This window comes from Brachypodium distachyon, chromosome 5 (assembly GCF_000005505.3).
Source record: "Brachypodium distachyon strain Bd21 chromosome 5, Brachypodium_distachyon_v3.0, whole genome shotgun sequence".
In the NCBI taxonomy this organism is placed as follows: Eukaryota; Viridiplantae; Streptophyta; class Magnoliopsida; order Poales; family Poaceae; genus Brachypodium; species Brachypodium distachyon.
The window spans coordinates 20,040,565-20,061,533 of NC_016135.3; the positions used below are offsets into that span (position 1 = coordinate 20,040,565).

General features: G+C 44.9%; 4 protein-coding genes across 6 annotated transcripts; 1 reads left to right on the top strand and 3 right to left on the bottom strand.

Moving 5' to 3' along the window:
• Positions 1 to 76: 76 nt before the first annotated feature.
• LOC100835684 (E3 ubiquitin-protein ligase RMA1H1) lies at positions 77 to 3,603 on the bottom strand. Of its 3 annotated transcripts, none has more exons than XM_003580150.3 (2): positions 3,419 to 3,603; positions 77 to 1,244 (listed from the first exon to the last, which is right to left on the bottom strand). In XM_003580150.3, the coding sequence occupies exon 2, from the start codon at positions 1,199 to 1,201 to the stop codon at positions 422 to 424; it is 780 nt and encodes a 259-aa protein (XP_003580198.1). In that variant the 5' UTR covers positions 1,202 to 1,244; positions 3,419 to 3,603; the 3' UTR covers positions 77 to 421. The 3 variants fall into 3 exon arrangements, with proteins under 3 accessions (XP_003580198.1, XP_024312013.1, XP_010240170.1); XM_024456245.1 differs by lacking the exon at positions 3,419 to 3,603 and adding an exon at positions 2,016 to 2,885; XM_010241868.3 differs by lacking the exon at positions 3,419 to 3,603 and adding an exon at positions 1,450 to 2,009.
• A 3,577-nt stretch (positions 3,604 to 7,180) lies between these two features.
• On the bottom strand, positions 7,181 to 10,140 carry LOC100835992 (thioredoxin M2, chloroplastic). The gene is made up of 2 exons (XM_003580151.4): positions 9,815 to 10,140; positions 7,181 to 7,803 (listed from the first exon to the last, which is right to left on the bottom strand). Exons 1-2 carry the CDS (start codon positions 10,023 to 10,025, stop codon positions 7,484 to 7,486), a joined length of 531 nt encoding a protein of 176 aa, XP_003580199.1. The 5' UTR covers positions 10,026 to 10,140; the 3' UTR covers positions 7,181 to 7,483.
• Positions 10,141 to 10,356: 216 nt separating this feature from the next.
• LOC100836300 (probable beta-D-xylosidase 6) lies at positions 10,357 to 14,331 on the bottom strand. Its single transcript, XM_003580152.4, has 6 exons — positions 13,494 to 14,331; positions 12,645 to 12,811; positions 12,436 to 12,533; positions 11,728 to 12,078; positions 11,221 to 11,637; positions 10,357 to 11,142 (listed from the first exon to the last, which is right to left on the bottom strand). The coding sequence occupies exons 1-6, from the start codon at positions 14,259 to 14,261 to the stop codon at positions 10,544 to 10,546; spliced, it is 2,400 nt and encodes a 799-aa protein (XP_003580200.2). The 5' UTR covers positions 14,262 to 14,331; the 3' UTR covers positions 10,357 to 10,543.
• A 1,905-nt stretch (positions 14,332 to 16,236) lies between these two features.
• Positions 16,237 to 18,681, top strand: LOC100836605 (elicitor-responsive protein 3). Its single transcript, XM_003580153.4, has 5 exons — positions 16,237 to 16,504; positions 16,693 to 16,758; positions 17,151 to 17,277; positions 17,923 to 18,043; positions 18,363 to 18,681. The coding sequence occupies exons 1-5, from the start codon at positions 16,438 to 16,440 to the stop codon at positions 18,375 to 18,377; spliced, it is 396 nt and encodes a 131-aa protein (XP_003580201.1). The 5' UTR covers positions 16,237 to 16,437; the 3' UTR covers positions 18,378 to 18,681.
• The last annotated feature ends 2,288 nt before the right edge of the window (positions 18,682 to 20,969 follow it).

The following is a 20,969-nucleotide window of genomic DNA, read 5'->3' on the forward strand; positions in this document are numbered from 1 at the left end:
CAAGTAGACAGATTACGGTGATGTGCAATTTTATATTGTTCTACAACTACATGCAAAGTTCACAATAAAGACAAGATTTGAAAAGTTGCTCCAGTAACGCTCCAAGCCACCAACCAGTGCAGATTGAGATTGAAACAAAATTGCAGTACATGGTAGTGACAGATGCAGGCAAACCAAACAGGAATTCCTGATACTGGCAAGACAAGAATGGTATCTGCATTTCAGCTCCAAATCTCGTCACATTACATCTCTATATCAGCATGATTTAGGCACATGCTTATCCATAAAGGCCGTTGAAAGCGTTAACCATTACCCTCTTCGCTATAAGCAGCAGTCATTAGTATCTTGCCTTCTTTTTTCCACCGAGAAGCAGTATATTGCCTTTGAATATATACATAAGGTGTATACTGCCCCTCTTGCTTCAGAACAAGAGCAGGCATAGCACCACAAACACGAAGAGGAAGAACCAGATGTGGTGCAGGGACCTCTCCACCTCCATCTGCTGCCTTCTCAGTCGGGGGCCCATGTTATGAGCCGCGATATAGTAAGGGCTTGTGTAGTACATGCTCGGAGGGAGCTGGCCACGGAATGCCGATGGAAGCACTGCTTCGGCCATGCCTCCAAGCACCCCTCCAGCTGTCGAGTGGATCAAACCACGTCCCAATGGTGAAGGAGGATGGATGAAGTCGAATTCAGTGGCACCGGAATGGTGGTGGGCATGCCGCAATGGCCGCAGCAGAGGTCTGGGCTCCATGTTCTGATGGTGGCGGTCATCAATGTTGCTTTGTGTGTGGTGGTGCTCAGCATTTTCCCGGTGCACCATTGGCCGGCGTGGAATGGCCATACCATCCAGTGATTTCTTAGAGCTACCACCGCGGCCATATAGTGGCACAAGGCTGTCAGCAGATAGTGTGGCCTTGCACACAGGGCACTGCTGCCTTGCGGAACTTCGGTTGTTACTGGAAGCTGATTCCGCAGCTGGTTGCAGCCACTCGTAGATGCAAGGCCAGCAGTAGAGATGGCCACAGAGGGTAACAACTGGATCTGCGGCGAAGTCAAGGCAGATGTTGCAGTCAAAGGAGCCACTTCCAGCGGCTGCAGGCATCTCCCCACTAATGTTCTTCATTGGCTTATCGTCAGACACTGAAGGTTGGCTATTGATGGCAGCCATGCAAACCTGATCCATTCTCCCAGCTTCCATGGCAATCAGGATGCTATCTGTTCCGGTTGAACAACTCACAGTACTGCAATCCAAGAAGGAGAAGTCAGTAGCCAGTAGGAATACGCATAACTGGAAACGATAAAGTTGAAAAGTTAAGCTAATCATGAAGCGGCCAAGGCTTTTAAAATGTTCGTAAGGTGTGAACACCTATCTGTGTGCATTTAAGGACTAAAAAGCGATACGAAACAAGAACTGGAAGGAACATGGCAAGCAACACGGCTCCATACATCTTCATCTAAACAAGAGCGGGTCCAGGTAACTGGCAGCATTGAGGCCCACACCACATCATCCTGTCCTGAGAAGTCTATTCACTTGCATTAACAGGTGTGATAAGTAGAGCAAATGTTATGTAAAGCATCAATTCCATGTCAATGTGCCAGACAAAATCTTAGCACTGCACATGGTTCTTTTTGCCAGCAAGAGACACATTGTGGAAGAATCCTATCTTTTCTTAACTCACTGAGTCAGCAGCCATGGGTTCTCTAATTTTTAACTACAATGGACTGCAGCTGCTGCACTCTTGTATTAACCCTTATTCTTAGCACCAAGCTACTATGGTAATTGGGTGTACTGACAGGTTATCCAATCATACATATCTATCGGGATACTCGTAAAAGTTGAATCACCAAACAAATCAAACCACTAGAATATGTCCACAGCATAACACCGCAATACTTGACTGACCCATGTTGAAGGCAAGCGCCATGATTGGGCCACTTGCCTTGGGAAGAAAAGGCATGTGAGACAGTTTGCATTCTATAATAGGCAGCTGTGATTTGCGTAGTGGACTTACAACTTTGGCACGCCCTTACTAGATTAACACTGATCCTTGCTAATTCAATATTCAGGTAAGTAGCCATGGAAGGCCAACAAGGCAGATTTGACTAAACCAAGAAGTAGTTGCAGAGGCTAAGACGCCCTGACCTAATCTCCAACATAAGCTTCCATGACAAGTCTTATCTTTTTCTGTGGTTGTGGAGTTCCTTTCACCATCAAATTATTGAAAAACAACAATGGGTGGGGATAGTGATGTGGAACGCAACAATGATGGATTAGCTGAAGGACTTGGCATATTCGATGGGGCCAAATACACGAAAAGGATCATCATTTAACATATCTAGGTGATCGCAAAAAGAATAATAACCTAAAGATAATAGCACCTACTGTATTAAGATCGGGGAACAATGAATTAATTGCCCAACTGCTTCGTGGAAATATCTTGAGTAGTAACTAATACGTCCCCATGTGTACAAGAATTAATAAATTTTACAAGTGGACTTCAGTAAATAATTTCTAAATTGAGAAAATCATCCTTAATTACACCACGTCCCGCACGTGAAACCAAAAGGAGATCAATTTTCAGGCTAATAGGAGCTGTCCCAGGGATGCGACTAACCAACAACTGATTTGATCCTTCAGAAAGAAGACAAGTAATCCAGGCACACAGATCTGCTATTTATGATTGCACTATCTAGTATCTATCACTGCAATTATGCACGGCGTGAATTTTCACGGCTGTATAACGTAAACATACTCCGATAAAGAACGATTCCCCTTGGGAGTAAGAACATATAATACAATTTGACAGCTCAATGAGCAATGGGCATTTTACTGGACATACCCACAGGTCACAAGAATCACCCCCCACCCCAACCCCCTCCCTTCTAGCAATTTAAAAGATTCTACTCCGTACAACCGACTATAACCCCAATTGGAGAATAAAATAAAGTTTATAACCACAAATATCTTCCGTAGACCAAGGAGCACAACATGGAGCCGCAAATATAATGTCCCTCAGAATCGAAGATGGGAATAACGAGTTTAGCACTGCAGATTTCCTAAGCAGGGGAATGGGGTCGGACTGCGCCCCTAAACTCATAAAGGAATTGAACAAAATGCCTCCTTTCCTACAGAAAACGGCATTAGCGCGCGATAGAAAAGCGAGGAGCACCAACAGAGCTACCGGCGATCATCTCCTGTTCACGGAAAAGCCCCTTTAGCAGCTGGTGCCAAGGGCAGCAGCAGTAGCAGCAGCAAGGCAAAACACAAAAGCTGCGGAGCTAAACCAACCTAATGGCGACACCCAAGAGCCCTTCAAGGGGGAAAAAAAAAGAGGTGCTAGAATCGAACAGAGAAACGCAATCTACACACGAACAAAAACAGGACGGAAAAAAAGAGGAGGTTTATTCGGCCGACCTTGGAAGAAATCCAATCCGTGCGCGCGGCGACTGTTGCCGGCTCCTGGTGTCCAAGAATCGGGAGAGGGGATCAAGAAAGGAGGCGAGAATCGGGAGATTGCGGGTGCTGTGTCGCTGCGAGGAGGAAGGAGAAGGAGGGGGATGAGATTAGGCGTCGACGTCACCTGCGGAAGAGGGCGAGAGAGAGATATATAGAAACAGACCCCGAGGTTGGCCGTCCGATCCAGGTCGGACGGCTGTGATCGGGAACGGTAGGCGCCGTCGGTTGCCTCCATCGGACGGTGGCGACGATTTCCCACGTTACTCTCGGTGCGGAAGCTTCCTGTTGATTTTTTTAACGCGGGATAAGAGGCGAGGACGGCGGTTTCGGTGCGAGCAACTGGAAAAAGGATACTGTTTCGGGATTCCCTGTGCAATTTCATTAAGCTGGAGACCCTCGTGGTCTTCTGGATAAACTGAAGCGAGCCATAAACTGGTTGAATCGGTCTCTGACTTCTCTGATGCCCCAGATTCAACGAGGTTAACGTTACTGCCTGTGATTGAGCCAGGTTGGACTCAATGCTAGCGAGGTCCGTCTAGAAAGATGCTATCTGCATCTGACGATTTATTTGATGGCGAATTTAGAATTTTGCTGGTGGGTCGCTGCTCACCTTGGCGCTCCCTATCCTGCGCCCCTGAATTCCACCACGGATCTGGCTGTCTTTACTTTAGCACACAGGAATTAATCATGTAGGGGATGCGACGAAGAACCAAACGCATGCGCGAACCGATTAGCTCGGCATTGTCTGGTAAATTCCAGGTGGAAGATACTCCAACGCTTGTGCATGGTTAACTGCCAACTGTAATAAACGCATTGCGACCTATTAATAAAAGTGAAAGCTCCACCATAAGAATTCACTAGGTAACAAAAACAGCATGTCCCAACAACAGAAAGCATCGGACAGATCGAGACGAGAGGAAATCCCGAGGTCTGGCCTGATGAACAGAGAAAGAGTAACGAGGTGGAGTTAACTCAAAGATAAAGCGTTCTGATTGGTGTTGCTCCTACGACTAGGACACTGCATTGACACCATTTGGCAAAAACAATTTTATTTTCTTTGCTTATGTGGCTCATTTTTTTTTCCCAGAAAAAGGTTCTATGAGCTCATTTTCACTAGAATTTGGCCAAACCTCAGACAACCAATTCAGCTGCCGGATTCCGGTAACATCAAAGTTTTGCCCTGGATTTTATGTGCTTCATCTAGACACTGGGTAAACAGGACCGAGCTCTTGGTCCGTTCTGTTCGGATCAAGATAAGGCCTAGCCGTAAACCCGTACGTCCGCCTTTGTTTAGAGATCTGACGAGTGACATAGCCAGGACCCACCCATCGCGTGGCTGGCCGTTCGCAATCACCACTGCTCTGCACACGCAAGCATCCATTATCTTGAGCCGAGATTTTATATGCGGACAAGAATATATTTTCGAAAGGTTATGTTCGGGCGCTGTCAACGCATAGACACCACCGTGATGATTACCCACCCGGCAATCACGAATCATGTTCGTTTATTTGTTAAACTCTCGCGCAAGAGCGTAATTTTCTAGCCTTATCGTGTACGCCCTTTGTGGGGATGGATGGCTACCATGGGCCATGGCATTGTTGGTTTTGGCATAGGCAGGCAGACTAGTCATATCTGTTTGCCCCACTGAGAAGATAAGCTCGGAGTCGCAAGTGATGTCACGGGAGTTCAAGCGCGCGATGGAACAAGCCATGTGCCGTTTTCTAACTTTATCGTGTCAGTACAGTCACAGAAATATCCACAAGGTTTAAGCCCTGTAGTCTGTAGAGAGTTGAAAGATGCGATCGCACGTACACGGGCAGGTGAGTATGATTGATAGGGTCAGCCAGTCCAGTAGTGAATTTTCCTGTGTGCATGACCGGCCAACGACCTCCGGCTTTGCGAAAGATGCCGGCCGCTGAACGGACGGAAAGGGAAAGCCCAGCCGCCGAGATGCCGTCCGGGATCCCGGGTCGGGGTGGCCGGCCACCTCCTCCCCACCGTTCAGCTCTCTGCACGAGCACGACGGCTGCAACACTCACTTACTCAAGTCATTGGCGCGACAAAGGTTAGTAGTACTGCTCCAGGTCCAATGACGTTGAAGGGGAGAGGGAGTACAACGTTGCCAATTGCCAGGTCCAATGACGTGCCGCGTGCCGCGATTACGGCATCCGGCAACAGCAACGGTGCGGAGATGCGCACGTTTCCCGAGAGGCCGCACGTTCGCCGGCTCCAGCCTTGCGGCATTCTCTTCGGCCGGCCGGGGCCGGGGAACCAAGTGGTCGTTGGGTTGGCTTCCCCGGGTCACTTGTTTAATCCCGGAGTGGACGTGGCCGCTGGCCAGTTTATTCGGCGCAATCCCGTCCCGCGTCGAGACAGGTGAGAGACGATAAGGCACGGGCCGGAGCGGTTGTTGGTGCGTGTATATGTTTGGCTCCCCGTCCGTCCACGGCGTAGGTCGTAGGATATTGCAGGGCGCGTCCCGTGTGCTCATTCGCACGCGTAATCATTGGGCCTAATCTGTTGTTAGCCGGTGGGTGGGTGCGGGGAGCGCCGAGGGCGATCAAGGGACACCGGACCGGGTGGTGGAGTCAAGGCATGTGATTTGGTCTACTACTCGAAAGACTGAATCAAGAGATCGTTTAAGAATAAGAAAATCGATATCGGCCAATGGCGCGGCGTGACGCGTCGAGCCGGTGCACGTTTAACACCCGCGGTAGCAGCAGCCGGAGCCTGGAGCCCGAAGCGGGGTTTGTTTTAGCGGATCGGATCCATGTACTGTAATCACTGTATTAATGCTGTGTGTGCCAGTACAACAACCAGGAGGATTACGGGACCGACCGGCCGGAGCGGGGTTATTGTCCGCTGCATGGAATCCGACGGATGCGTGCGCCCACCAACAAAAGGGGTGGTCGATCGAATCGGGCAAGGTACAGGCCGCCCGCTGTTTAACATCAAGAGACCGTGGATTGCCCGTTTTGTTTTCGCCGCTGTTTACTGCAGCCTGACGGGCGCCCACGATTGATCTGATCTACCGGTTCTCGTGGTCCTCTCGCTCATTCGGATCTCAGCAAGACGTTTAGCGAACCAGAGGCAAAGTTTTGTTCACTCGTGAATGGGACGTAATTACGAGGTAGGGGGTCATATACCTTGGTTTGGAAAACCACGGAGGCGGCGAAGTCATCGAGTCTAGGTCAAGCACTCCAATCCGAGAAAATAGCCGGTAGAAGTGACGGTGAAAACTTCTTAAAAATTACGTATAACAGCCCTTTGGGTCATAATACAAATGAAATTGCTATGGAATACGTTACTTTGGCTCCTATTCTACAGAATCTCTAATGTGCGTTCAATCTTATTATTTTTCTCGTAATCCCGGCACAGACACTGCAACAATTCACATGACATGACCGGTACTCGAACCTTTTAAAGTTTGACCAGGTTTATACAAAAATCACCCACCATCTATGACTCTAAATTAGCAATGCCAAATGTATACTATGAAGACATATAACATGATGGATTTTAATAAAACTAATTTAGAGGCTTAGATTTCGGTTCATTTTCTTATAAACTCAGACAAATCTAGAACATTTTATAAAAACGAACAGGAGGAATGGTATATTTCATCTGAATCCGATTAGTGCATCTGCATCTCACCCACAGCCATCTAAAAGATGAGAGGATCAAATGAGTGGGGAATTATGCTCACAAAACAGTTCAAGATACTCAAGCACGAACTGAGGTTATGTGGTAAAGGATCACATATGAGTGTATAGAATATGACTATTAACAGTCCTGTCATATATATCTACAGCCCAAAAGAATGAAAAGATGGAATCAGGCTTCCTTGGTAATTTCATCACAAGACTTCCTCATTCATTTATTGATGATACACAGAAGGTTAATTTCCAATATTATCTACACGTGGGTATAGAAAGATTGTGCAGATGACGTCAAGTTTTCGATGATCTGACCATAGGACGTGGAATGCTAAGTAAACCGTGTCCAGGAGGTCTCTTCTGCATTTTACCTCTCAGCAAATTTCTCGATGCATGAGATCAGCGTACTTTCAGGCACTGCTCCGATCACCGAATCTTTTTTCTCACCATTCTTGAATATCATCATGGTTGGTATGCTCCGGACGCCATACTGACTTGCTATGTCTGGATTCTCATCGGTGTTGAGCTTGTAGCATTTCAACTTCCCTTCATATTCCTTTGAGAGCTTGCCAACAACTGGATCAATAATTTTGCATGGTCCACACCATGAAGCCCAGAACTCAACAAGGACAGGAAGCTCACTCTCCATAACAAGCGATTGCCATGTCCCTTTCGTGACATCAGGAACTACAAAACAAGTGGACAGTATCATAATGAACAATTGTGAACACACCAGTTGATAAAAATACAGAAATAAAGCCGAAAAAATAACTAGCATAGACTAGCAAAAGTAAATCATTATTTTGCCATGCCTATGACACATATAATGATGATGGAGAAATAAACATGAGGCAAACTCTAGTTATCGAAAAGAAACATTACTGGTACTGTTTGTATGCCATTGCGCCCTGTACAAACATCCTACAATCCTATAGAAGCCTAAGTTAGTTGATCTGAAAGAGATATGGAGGTGTGGAGCAGGAGGATGGTCAAGTCTGATAAGTTGGCAGATTCAAACACTAACCCAAGTCCAAAATCGGCATGAGGTCTCCACATTATTTTCAAAAATGGTTTCTGCAAACCATTGAGAATCCATCAGATTTCCCTATTCATTTTTTGAACTAGCATAAAACTCTAATTGGTAAATATACTTGTCGTACTAGGCTTAAACGGTTTCTCCCCAACCCGATTTTGAACACCCCTACTACATATCAACCATGAAGGTTCAAAGTTCAAACCACTGGAAGTGTACAGCCAGTCTGTAAATTAGGTCAGGCAGATCCCATCCAGACAGAGAAATCTGTTCATAAAAGATCTGTAAACCTCTTTTGCTGGCACAGAAATATCTTCCAATTCAGAACGCATATAGCATTTCCGTATCAGATATTGAAACAGGGTCACTAGTTTTTCATGATTAACAGCTTCGTGAATGTAGCGCAAATACGTGTTGCTTTTTCTAATTGGCTTTAAGGTGCTTCGCATAAGATAGCAGAGGTTTTGAATTTCTACCAACACACATCCGCACAGAACTACAAATCAGAACACTGTAATAATGCCTTGAGTACAACAGGAGCCCAACTGTTCACTGTAAATGCTTTACCACTGCAGTCAACGGTTCGTTCTAATATTGCCCTAGCACATTGCCTGCTTAAGGTGAATAATTTGTACTTGATTGTTTATGTAAATGAATTAAAATATCATGGTTTTCGCAAAAAAAAGAATTAAAATATCATGGGTGTAAGCCATTAATTTCAGCCTTTCAGGAGCTTCCAGCAGCAGGAGTTTTAACATAAAAAAACAGGTAAATGCACCATTGCACCTATCAATCCATCATAGGCATTTGCTTCTCAATTAACTTATGATCCTAAACAAATCAAAACATATATGTGGAGCAACCCAAGATTAGCTGCTTTATGTGTCAGGGAAGAACACATAATTATGCTAAAGGGGGTGACATGGATGATGTGGTCCAGAAAGGAAGTAATGTATCACTGCCATAGCAAAATGGCCAGGAGGCAAAGATGCAGACATCTATACATTCAAATATTCAACTACCATTGAACGATCTAAAATCGACAATAAATCAACTGTACCAGTCATGTGATTCTATATTTAGATTCAGTTACCCTCATTAAAACAGATGTGGCAATATTAATAACTGATATAGCCAAATTTACCTGCAATATACAAGCATTACGTTACAAGTGAGTTCGACGCACTAATAGGAAACTAGTTGTTCAACGTTGGCCTATTAGCAGTCCTATTACAGAAGCCAGATAGTTAAATGCTCGAGTTAGTGTGCAGCAACATAACAGTCAAGCTTGTGTGAAAGCTTCCGAGGAAATAAAATTGCAAACTCTGCATTTAAAGAGGCAGATGCATGCCAGAAAGAAGGCGCCGAAGCATCAACGTCAAATGTTGCTCGTTCTGTCATTCAGAGTTGCTAAAATGGTAAAATCCATAACCTCGCGTCCACAACTCTATGCCCTTAAAAACTCGACATTTGCCACGATGGAGGACCCAAACTGATTCCCCGAAGCAAAACAAGTTAAGCTTTCAATCCCAATTCCAGACACAGAACTCGAAAACTTAGAATAGATCCACACAGATGCATTGATCGGATAAGTATTTAATCACCGAATCTCACAACAGAATACAGATCAATACGTGCGACTTGACGAGCTGGCGTCGTGCATACCTTGGATGGAGGTGTCCTGGCCCTGGACCGCGCACACGACCGACGCGCCACGGCCAACGCCCCGGCGGTTCCCGGCGAGGTCGGTGACAGCGCGGAGGGCCGGGGATCGCGGGGCGCGGGTGGACGGGAGCGCGTGGAAGCGCCGCGCGCGCAAGCTGGCAACGAGGGGAGAGCAGGTCGCGGGGACGGCGATGGCGAGGGCGGAGGCCATGGGCGATGCGGACGGGATGACCGGATGAGAGTTCCAGAAGCGGAGAAGAGCGTGTTTGTTGTGATGCGCGAGGAGGACGGGGGGATGGATGGGGAACTTGGAAAGGGAAGCTGGGGGCAGTTCTTCCGGTGGGCGTCATGTGGTGGCCGCGCGCGCTTCGGCTGGGCCAGGCTGGTGGCTCGGTTGTTGCAAACGGGCAAATGACTCTTCCTTTCAGAGGTTAAAAACGCCTGATGACCTGAAGTGCGAGCGAGGAGCAGAGTGTCACCTTTTGCATTGTGCATTGCGGTTGAATGACAAAGGATCAGTTCATCAGTTAACAATGTTACTCTAGAAAAAAGGTCCTTCTCATTCCCAATCACGAATAATGATACAATAGAGTTTGCAACAGTGTTACATTCATCGCTTGCATTTCTTTTACTGCAATACCTGCATCTAATGAATCTTTACAGCATGTGAATCTGAATGTTCCAGATGCAGCAGCTATAAATATGACACAAGATGTAGTTCCTTCTTCCTCATGCTTCCATGAAAAATTCGTGCTCTTCATCCCCCACCATCAGAAGATGGGATCCCAGGAGCAGCACCCTTCTGCCTTCAGTGTTGGCTGAGCTCATAAGCTTGCAAGGATCTACCGTGATCTCCACGTTGGTTGCTTTGCCGGCGGCTGCATAGAGGCGCTCGAAACCAACCAACTGTTTCAAAGGAAAGCCTGGAACGCTTGACTTCGATCTCGTGAATAGGAGAACAGCGTGGCTCCCATCCATGGCGCCGTCGTTGGCAACAGAGATGTGGACAGAGAATTTTATGGATTCACATGATGCAATGTCTTCGACTTGCACGTAGTCTAGCCCATCCCTCCGTGTGTGTGCACGCTTCGTGCTGATAAAGTCTACAGCTGACGAACGTGACAAACTAATTTTCGTTGGAGCCTGTATGATGTTGTATGAGTATTTTGAGTAACTCAGACCATACCCAAAGCCATATACCACATCTCCGGTGTAAAACCGATATGTTCTCCCAGGGTAACTGCGTGAAGGGTCGGCTCTCATGTTCATATCGTTCATTGGAACAGCGGTGAAGGATTCAGGGTACCAGGTAATAGGCAATTTTCCTCCTGTCATCACAGTGAATCTGATTAGTCAACATACAAGTTTCTCATTCGACTGCATACAACTGTAAATAGTTTACTGACCTGGATTGTACTCTCCAAAGAGAATTTCTGGGAGAACTTGTCCGCCAACTTCCCCTGGATATCCAATCCACAATACACTTGCAATTCTTTTATCTTGCTTCGCAAAAGAAACATCAACAGGACCACCACCCGTGATAACCAACACAAGGGGCTTCTTGGTTACACTAGCAATGCTATTTATGAGGTCCATTTGCTTGCCGGGAAGGAGAAGGCTCACTCTATCAAGATCTTCAGTCTCCTGAGTCAGGTTCAACCCAGCAATCAGAACAACAATATCAGCTCTTTTAGCTACTTCAATGGCTTCGCCAAATCCATCTGTTGAGTTACAAGATATATCCTTACATCCAGCAGCAATGGTTGTTTGTGGAACAACGGCTTGCATGCCTTTAAGAAAGGTGGTAGGGTTACAGGGAACTCCTGAACAAAGCAAAACTAACATTAGTTTATGTACTGTAGGATAGTAAAATAAGGGGCGTTTAAAGTTTAAACAAGGCCAGTGATTTAGACCTGTGTAATCTCCACCCATTATATATGCGTCATTTGCTACTGGTCCGATGATAGCAATATGACTAACTTCGCTTCTCTTCAGAGGCAAAAAACTGTTATCATTCTTCAACAAGACAGTACCCTGCCTTGCAGCTTCTGCTGCAAGCTCCCTGTGCTCTTTCGTGCAAATATTGCTTGGCCCTAGTTGAGTGAACCACTGATTCCCACTAGTCTTATCAAAAAGTCCAAGACGTAGCTGAACAGAAAACAGATTAAAAAGAGCATGGTTGATATCTTCTTCTGTTATCTTTCCTTTCTGAATTGCTGACTTTGTATGCCGAATCAGGAAGGACCCACAGTTGATATCCATTCCTTGAAAAAGAAGGAATCATATTCAGCGAGACATTCTGCTTGGTTGAAGGCTACACAGAAGGTGTTAAAAAAAAATCTATTTCAACAAGATGTTGAGACTTATTCATGCTAATTCTGGCAAGGTGTCACACTGGAAGCATAAATTAGAATTAGTTGAACTTGCACATGCTGGCACCAGGTAAATTAGTTGAACTTGAAAACTATTTTATGTCTCTAATCTCCTAATATTTGTTTATATAATGTATATTGAGCAGAGAATTCCTTTGAGAAGACAAGGCCATAGTCTAGAAAGAAAGCAACATTGTTAACAAAAGCACATATGCGATGCTCGCCACGAGAGAGTTTCAGTCCACTAACCGGCTTTCAGAACAATCGCTATTGAATCTTCATCTGAATTTGTGTAATTCTGGTATCCGTAAATTATTCCCACGGCATCACAATCAGATACGACGTACCTTCAGACAATAAAATGAACACTGATATTATGACATTACTGTCATTCCCAACATATCTAATATTTCAAGGCTCATACAATAGAGAACAATTCAAAGGAGAGGAAGCAATACCCTTGAAATCCCCATTCATCCCTAACCTTCTGCAGTAGATCTTTGCGGGCACATGCTGGCACACCATTTACCTGGTTGTATGAACACATCAAGCAACTTGCACGACCCTCCTGGATACAGCTCTTGAAAGGAGGCTCATACGTGTCCTCGAAATCTTGCTCATTGACCTGCCAATAGTGGATTTGCTCTTACCATTCGCATTAGAAGTTCAAAACAATTATTCAACAGATTTCATTAGTACTTCATATTATTCTTTGATTGAATATATTGATAAAATTACAATATTAATGGTCACTTGAAGCAATAATACAACAATCAAATATTTCTCAGTCACTGATACAATCTCTGGGGCTAAGCATGTAGTAAGTGAAACTGTAGGTAGTACTCCTATTTGTTTCTCTGCACATCAAGTCATGGACTGGTAAAGTAGTGTGCTAATGTTATGTCCAATTGTCTAGTAGTCCCTAAATGTTACTGGAAGTTATTTCTCGGCCAACATCCATAGCCGTCCGGTGAAGATATTTCCATTTCTTTGTACATACACAATTCTCAATATTTCCATTTCTTTGTACATACACAATTCTCAATGATCAGATTGAATGGTTTTTAGCGTCGACTTAGAAATAGTTATCCCCGGTTACCCCAAAAATAGCAAAACCGTTTGAAAAAGTCAGCTGCCCAATGACGGGCTATTAGTTACGTTCTGCATAATTAATGAAGTTGACAGCGCTGTCAAAATAATAGTGAAGTTGACAGCAAACAAGGCCAATAAGCTGAATACTCTGCGAAAACCAAAATGAGCTTCACTATAACAGAAGACCAACACATTCATATGAGCAAACACTTCACCTTGGCATTAAAGGTGTACCGCGTGAAGTTCCCCCATTTCTCCAGATCATACGCGACGTAGTGCTTGCAGCAGGCGGAGAGCATCATCCTGCCTTCCTTGCCATCGCCGTACTCTCCCTGAAACCCTTTCACATACTCGACGGAGTAGGCGGCGATGACGGCGGGGTCCTCACCGGGCGTCTCCTGTCCGCGGCCCCACCGAGGGTCGCGGAACACGTTGATGTTGGGCGCCCAGTACGTGAGGCCGGCTTGGCCGGCGTTGTGCATGGCGCGCGCCTCCACCGCGACGGCCTCCGCCACCGCACGCCACAGCGAGCGGTTGAACGAGGCGGCGGAGAGGATGACCTGGGGGAAGATGGTCGCGGCGCCGACGGGGCCCGAGGAGAAGTTGACCCCCGGGCCGTTGTCGGCGAGGCCGTGGAGGGACTCGGACCACCACTCGTAGGGCGGGATGCCGAGGCGCGGGACGCCCGCTGCTGTGTTGGAGAGCTGCGCTATCTTCTCGTCGAGGGTGAGGAGGGAGACGAGCGCGCGCGCGCGGACAGGGAACGGGAGGGAGGCGTCGCAGAAAGGATACGAGTTGGCCGCAGCCGACGCGCACGCGTGCGCATTCGACGGTGCGGCGGCGCCAGCGCCGGCGCGGGCGACGAGGAGGACCAGGAGGAGGAGCAACGGGGGATACATGTCGTGCTTCGGGGCAGAGGACTTGTGTCGAGCACTTGCCTTGCTTAAATCTCCACGCCAGTTCACCTCTACACTCCATCGCATACGGTTGTCCGGTGCCTCGGCGCCTCGGCCTGGGAAGCTGGGATGTGTTGCCGAGGCTGCTGAGCGGGACCGACTGGGCCTGAGAGGGTAAGCTAGATAGTGTCTCGGGGGACTCGTGTTTGGTGCGAGATGCCTGACGCAGCTCAGTTTTCTTTGACATCGATGACTAGGACCCGATAACAAGACCCAATCGCGTGCGAGATCGGTCCTCATGTCGCTGCGGATAAGTCATATTTTTTGCTTACTCTGTTTTGATATGGTTGCCGAGATGCTTGATGTCTGCGTCTTCCTTGCTAAAGGCCAAGTAATGACAGTTCTGACATGTTGCGTTGGGCTAATGGATAGTAATTGCGAAAGTTGGAGTTCAGAATTCCCTCTCCTGTTCAGTGTTCACCTTTGCGACCCTGCGTTCTTTTCTTCGAACCTCAAAAGAAGGAGACCGCATGAGCTTTGGATACATGTAAATTTTGCTTACCTTTAATGCACTGAACAGATAGATATGTTCAAGTCATCAAAATCCAATCAAGACAAGATTTCAATTTTTTCACTAGTCTCATTAATATTTTTTTCACTAGTCTCGTTAATATTTTCTTGAATTTTAGATGTTCAGGGAGGAGAAAACTCCCCGGCTCCGATGCATATAGCAAGAAACCAAGCATAGTACCAAGTGTTCTAACTTCTAAGATTATATTTGTTTGGGATGCAATTGTAGCTCATAGAATGAGCCGCGGCTCGAAAGTTAGATTGTCTGATGTCTGTTTGTTTCGACGGTTGGTGCAACTGTATGAACATATCATAACATAGAATACTACTAATATATTTATAAACACATCTGGTTGCAAAATATGAGGTCATCATGACAACACATAAGCTGCACCTAATAGGATCCTACTCTCTTGCGGCCATCAGAGCATTTGCAATGTTAATACGGGTTGCGTCCATTGTGCCATTGCCACTTTCCGAATATCTTCCATGTAGTCCTCGTCAGTATATGAATCACTCTCTCGGATGAAGTTCCGCAAGACCATACAAGTAACGATAATCCTTGCTTGCTTGAGGGTAGTAGGCACAACCTTCAACATGAACCATTTTTTGCTTCAAGACAAAACACATCGTTCTATGACATTTTCTGAGTGATGAATGTGTAGCTCAATATTTTTTCCTAGCATTTGCAACGGCGCCATGTCGAAACTCTACTAGATGATATGTTACATATTTCTCTCTACATGCAAACATGTCACATCACTAGACCCACTATGCACATTGTCGTGCAAACAATGTCACCTCATCAAGTCATGCATATTTTTTTTTAAAGCCATGCATATATTCATTTACCTTTTTCATGCCAGCTCATCAATTCATACACATCATTTTTTCACATGCTTCTTAGAGTTTATAGTTTCTAAATGTAAAACAAAACATTTTTTTTTTACCATTTTTCCATTAGTGTAAAATTAATTTTAAGCATCTATTTATACATTTGTCTTAACACGGTTCAGCAATGTGCGGTGCATCATCTAGTATTTAGAAACGGAGGAGTATTTCGAAAGAAGTTTTTTTTTAGCAAAAGTAATAAAAGGAATTTGTTCGAGGCATACAAGCCTGGCCCAATTGTGAGGCCTCGTCACGATCAGTACCACATCCAATCAGACGGTCCAGAGAAACATCTTTGGGCTGGACTGGACCAGATTGAATTCGGATCAAAATTAACACCGCTTTCTTGTCCCTACCAACCCCTCGCCAAGATTTTCCCCTTCCAATACCTCACCGGGGCGATCACACGGACGGGTGACAAGCCGGGTGGTTCTCCCATTCCTGGAACCATCCAATCGGCACGGCCGGCGTACGCGTAAACTAGGCTTTCGCACGCGCGAAACCGGCGGAATTGCGGAAAGAATCCACCGGCATCCATCATTGGCGTTGGTGCACGGCACGGCACGCCAGCGGTGCATTGACTTAAGAGACCTTGGCTTGCTTAGCCCTACCATGCTACCTCCATGTGATGTGGTTGAGGCGGGAGGAAGACGCATGCGAGTTGCTCCATCTTCAACCCCTGTCCTTATACTTATAGCAGCTCCATTTGATTGGATCTAGCGATCTCGTCGTCTAGTCTTGTCGATCGAGCGAGCGGTACAGGAATTCGGGATCGCTCAGATCAGGCCGGGGGGTGGAAGATATGGCGCAGGGGACGCTGGAGGTGCTGCTCGTCGGAGCCAAGGGCCTCGAGAACACCGACTTCCTCAGTACGTACCTTCGCCTTTCCCGTTCGAATTCTGCTTTGATTTTCCGTTACCTGGTCGATCAGGCCGGTGCTGACCTCTTGATCGGCCAAACTGCTCTGTGTTTTCGCTGTTGCGGCTGTTGAAAGATGTTGTCAATTCTCGATTCCTTGTTGACGAGTACCGTACGTGGTTGCGAATTATTCCTGCAGGCAACATGGATCCTTACGCGGTTCTGATATGCACCTCGCAGGAGCAGAAGAGCACCGTTGCGTCAGGTAAACATGTTCGTTTAGCTTGCATTCAGATATGTACCCCCGGTGATCTCTCTCAAGAAAAAGATTCAGCTATACATATCCGTTGCAGCGTTCTGCTCATTCACGCCTTACTTGCTCAACGTTTTAGTTCATTAGTACTTAAATCCGTGCCAATTAATATGGAACGGAGGGAGTAGTGCACAGAACATGAGTATATCAGCTCCTGAACATCCAACTGTACTTTGAAACTGAAATACATGAACCAAAGAACTAGCCTTCCTTTCTATAACGAAAAGCAGAGTTCATCAAGACATGCTTAGCGAGTAACGAGTAATTAACCTCATGGATGGCGCCTCAGTGCTACTCCACGTGTGCCACTGGCTTCCCTATCAATTATAATTCGGTGCATGCAGGCAAAGGAAGTGATCCTGAATGGAACGAAACCTTTGTGTTCACCGTCTCTGAGAACGCGACCGAGCTCATCATCAAGCTCCTGGACAGTGACAATGGCACAGAAGATGATTGTGTTGGTGAAGCAACGTAAGTACATGTTTGTTATCCATGGATCCATGTTTAATGGCTAAAAGTATAGTGCTTTATAAGTCGAACTGAATTTCTTCATGGCTAAATGTCGATTTCTGTCTCTGAAGATGGGGTTAGCCCAAAATCTTCCTACGAGTTACCTCGTTGCTGCACTCACTCGAGACGCCCAACCAAATCTTCTCGCATAAGCTTCAGTGATCACATTGTGAAGAACATTCACTGTTGGAGGTTGTTTTGTTTTTCCATGCTGGCACCTGATGTGCAATGTTGCTTGTATCGTCACTTGTCGGTGGGATTGTTCTCATTTTATTTCCGCATTTACTCTGAACTTTGAAGAACTGGTTGGCGTTTTCTCTAATGGAAATTGAGGGGTGAACCATTCGTTTTTTTAAGGCCACTCTGGATGTGCACGCTGTTACAAGAGAAACTAGTTCTCTGGTAGGCAGGCACCACGCCGTGACCTGGACCATTTTCATTTCGCATTTGGGTTGATGTCACGGGATGCTACCCTGAACAATACATCCCGAGTATTAATTGCAGATAATTAATGGACCATTTTCATTTCGCATTTGAATAGCTGCTTCCGTATAAACTGCAAGTTTCATTGTCCATTAATTACAGCTGAATAGCTGAATCTTGCAGGATCCCTTTGGAAGCAGTGTACACGGAAGGAAGCATCTCACCAACGGTTTATAATGTTGTCAAAGACGAAGAATACCGCGGAGAAATCAAAATTGGTCTGACGTTCACTCCGGAGCCGGAGGTAATTATCTCATGTTAATGCATGTTCAAAGAGGAAGAACCCCTTCTGTTCGGGGCCATAAGCATTAGTAGCTGTATATGCAAGCCTTGTAATCTTGTCGATCCTTATTAGCGATTAACTTAATGTCATATTATCATAAACTGATAGCAAGTGATATAAGAGCTATCCAGCTAACGGTAAATAATCCTCTACCTCATTTTGCCTGTTCAAATTCTAGTTTCAGCGGCCACTAAATTTACTTTGTTTCCTTTCGTGTGTACCTCGGTCCTCTTCTGATCTATGTACTATTTTTTTTTATAAAATCTGTTTCTATTTGCAGGAGTCTGGGGAATAGAATTTACCTGAGGAAAACCTGGGACAGTGGAATCAATCGTCTTGAGAAGATCATGCTTTGATGAACTGCAATTGTGTGACTAGTATGCTAGAACGAAGCCTATGTTAAAGACAGTACTTCTCACTAATTTCCTTAATGGTGGATGATTGCAACTCTCCGTATTAATATGTATCATTCTTGTACTTCAATTATTAATAATGGTTTTTTTTGTTTTCTGCCACTTGTATGCACTGCTCTTTAAAATGTTTCACAAAACCGATCTGTAATTCATCATTTTTCAATGAAATCCAGCAGTTTCACTTGATGTCAAAATAATTGTGTCTTGGTCAAATTATTTCAACAATTTCTGTAGTGCACAAAAATTCAAATAAATTTGCAAAGTATATCAAATTTTGGTTGATTTTCAGCCAATTTTGAGTGAGAATTTTAGTCATTTGACCAAAACACTAGGGAAAAGAATTACCTTGAGTGATTGAGAAAACAAGTGTATTAAGTTTTGTTATGACAAAAGTACTTTTTTCGTCTCTCGTCTTTTCAAACCGGACCGGTCCTAGAGCCGACTCAAAGAGGTTTTCTCGATGATGTGTCCTGATATTTTAGGGTTAATTGGATCTATGCCACTCTCTATTTCACCGATTGAAAATATGTCATTACAAAAACTTGACTTGGAAAATGCCACTCTAACTTTCTTATACCTCTAACTATGCCATTCTGTCCACTTAAGACCAATTATTATTCATAAAATACATGTATTTCAGCGTGTATAACCGTTTACAATAATACCCCTATTTACATTCCAGGCGCCACAAAAGGTTCAAAACATTCAAATTTGGCCGAAAATTCAAACTTCTCAGAAAAATCTATAAAAATTACAGAAAATCATAACTATTTTAATGAGCCTACTGTCCAAAGATGAGCCATTTATGGGCACATATGAACCCCTAAACTGCTATTTTAAGTTCAAAACATTCAAATTTGACCAAAATTCGAACTTCTCAGAAAAATCTGAAAAAAATAGAGAAAATAATAACTACTTTTAGGAGCCTACTGTCAAAAGATGAGCCATTTCTGGGCACATTTGGACCCTTAAAATGACATGCAAGATTCTGTCCAGAAAATTTGACACCATTTACCCGAAATTTCAACAGCATTTTAGATCCATTTAACACATATTAAGAAGAACAATTCATGCAGATTCATAAAGAGGTTCACAAGCACGATTTAATAGTCACAGCTTCACATATCAAGTACCAAACGAATTTAATGGAGGTACATAGGTTGACAAGAACAATCGAATCAGCCGCTAGCCACCAAGCCAATAAAGTAGGCTTCTTTTTGCACCATTTGTAGGCTGCAGTTCTGGAGGTGGAGGTGGAGGCATCACAGGTGCAAATGGAACATTCTTCTTGCCTTTCTTCCCTTTAGATGCAGTCTTCTTCACAGGGGTCTTTTTCTTGGCCTTCTCTTGTGTTGTAGCTTCTCTCACAGGTGTCTTCTTCCTGGCTTTCTCTTGTGAGGCAACTTTCTTCACAGGTTTCTTCTTCCTGGCCTTCTCTTGTGCTGTAGCTTTTTTCACAGGTGTCTTCTACCTGGCCTTGGCCTTCTCTTGTGTTGTAGCTTTCTTCACAGGTGTCTTCTTCTTGGCTGGTGTTTTGGGCTTTTGTGGAGTTGTTCTAGCTTTTTTCCTGCATTATCAACACGTGGTTTAGATTGAGTAATAACAGATTTTAAGACAAGTGCAGCAATTTACCTTATAAGGTTGATAAGGACCTCATCATCTCCTGCATCAACATCTATAGTAGCAGCTGTTTCATCAACTTTGTTCCTGCAATAAGAACAAAATAAATCAATTTTACAATATATAAGTTACAGAAATATAGATCAGGTACATCATCTAATGCCACATTATCTATTGAATCACCTTTTCTTTGTTGGTGTAGATGGATCTGGTACATCATCAACTATATCATCATCTAATGCCACATATTTAGGATCAGGAACCTTACATGTCTTCTCCATGTGCCCAGGTCCACCACATCTCTTACACTTGACTATTTTCCTTCCAGGTTCTAGCCATCCTGTAATTCTCTGAACTCTTGGCCTACCAGCCACTACTTGCTGCAAAGGAGGATGCACCTTGAACCCCAAATCCACATTTATCCACTGTGTCGTCTGTCATGGAAGGGATTCTCCCAGCATATGCTGCCTTGAACTTATCCACAGAATAGTAATCATCCACATATGTCTGAATCTCAGCACCATTAATGCTACAAATGAAGGCCAATGCGTGCATGCATGGCTTTCCAGAAACTTGCCAAACTCTACAAGTACACGTGCGATTTTGCAAGTTGACAATGTGCCTTTTGACAAATTTCAGATCCAGTAATGTAACTTCTGCCTCATGTTCACTGGTCCAAAGAATCTTGTTTCGGCCAATGGTTTTGCTAGGAGCATTCAGCTGCTTGATGATATGAGGAAGAATTCTACTCTTTAGTTGTTCACTTACTTGTCTTCTAACACAAAACTTTTCCATGACGAGCTCCCTAATTCTATCGACGAGGTTGCAAATATTGAGACCTTTGAAGTCTTTAA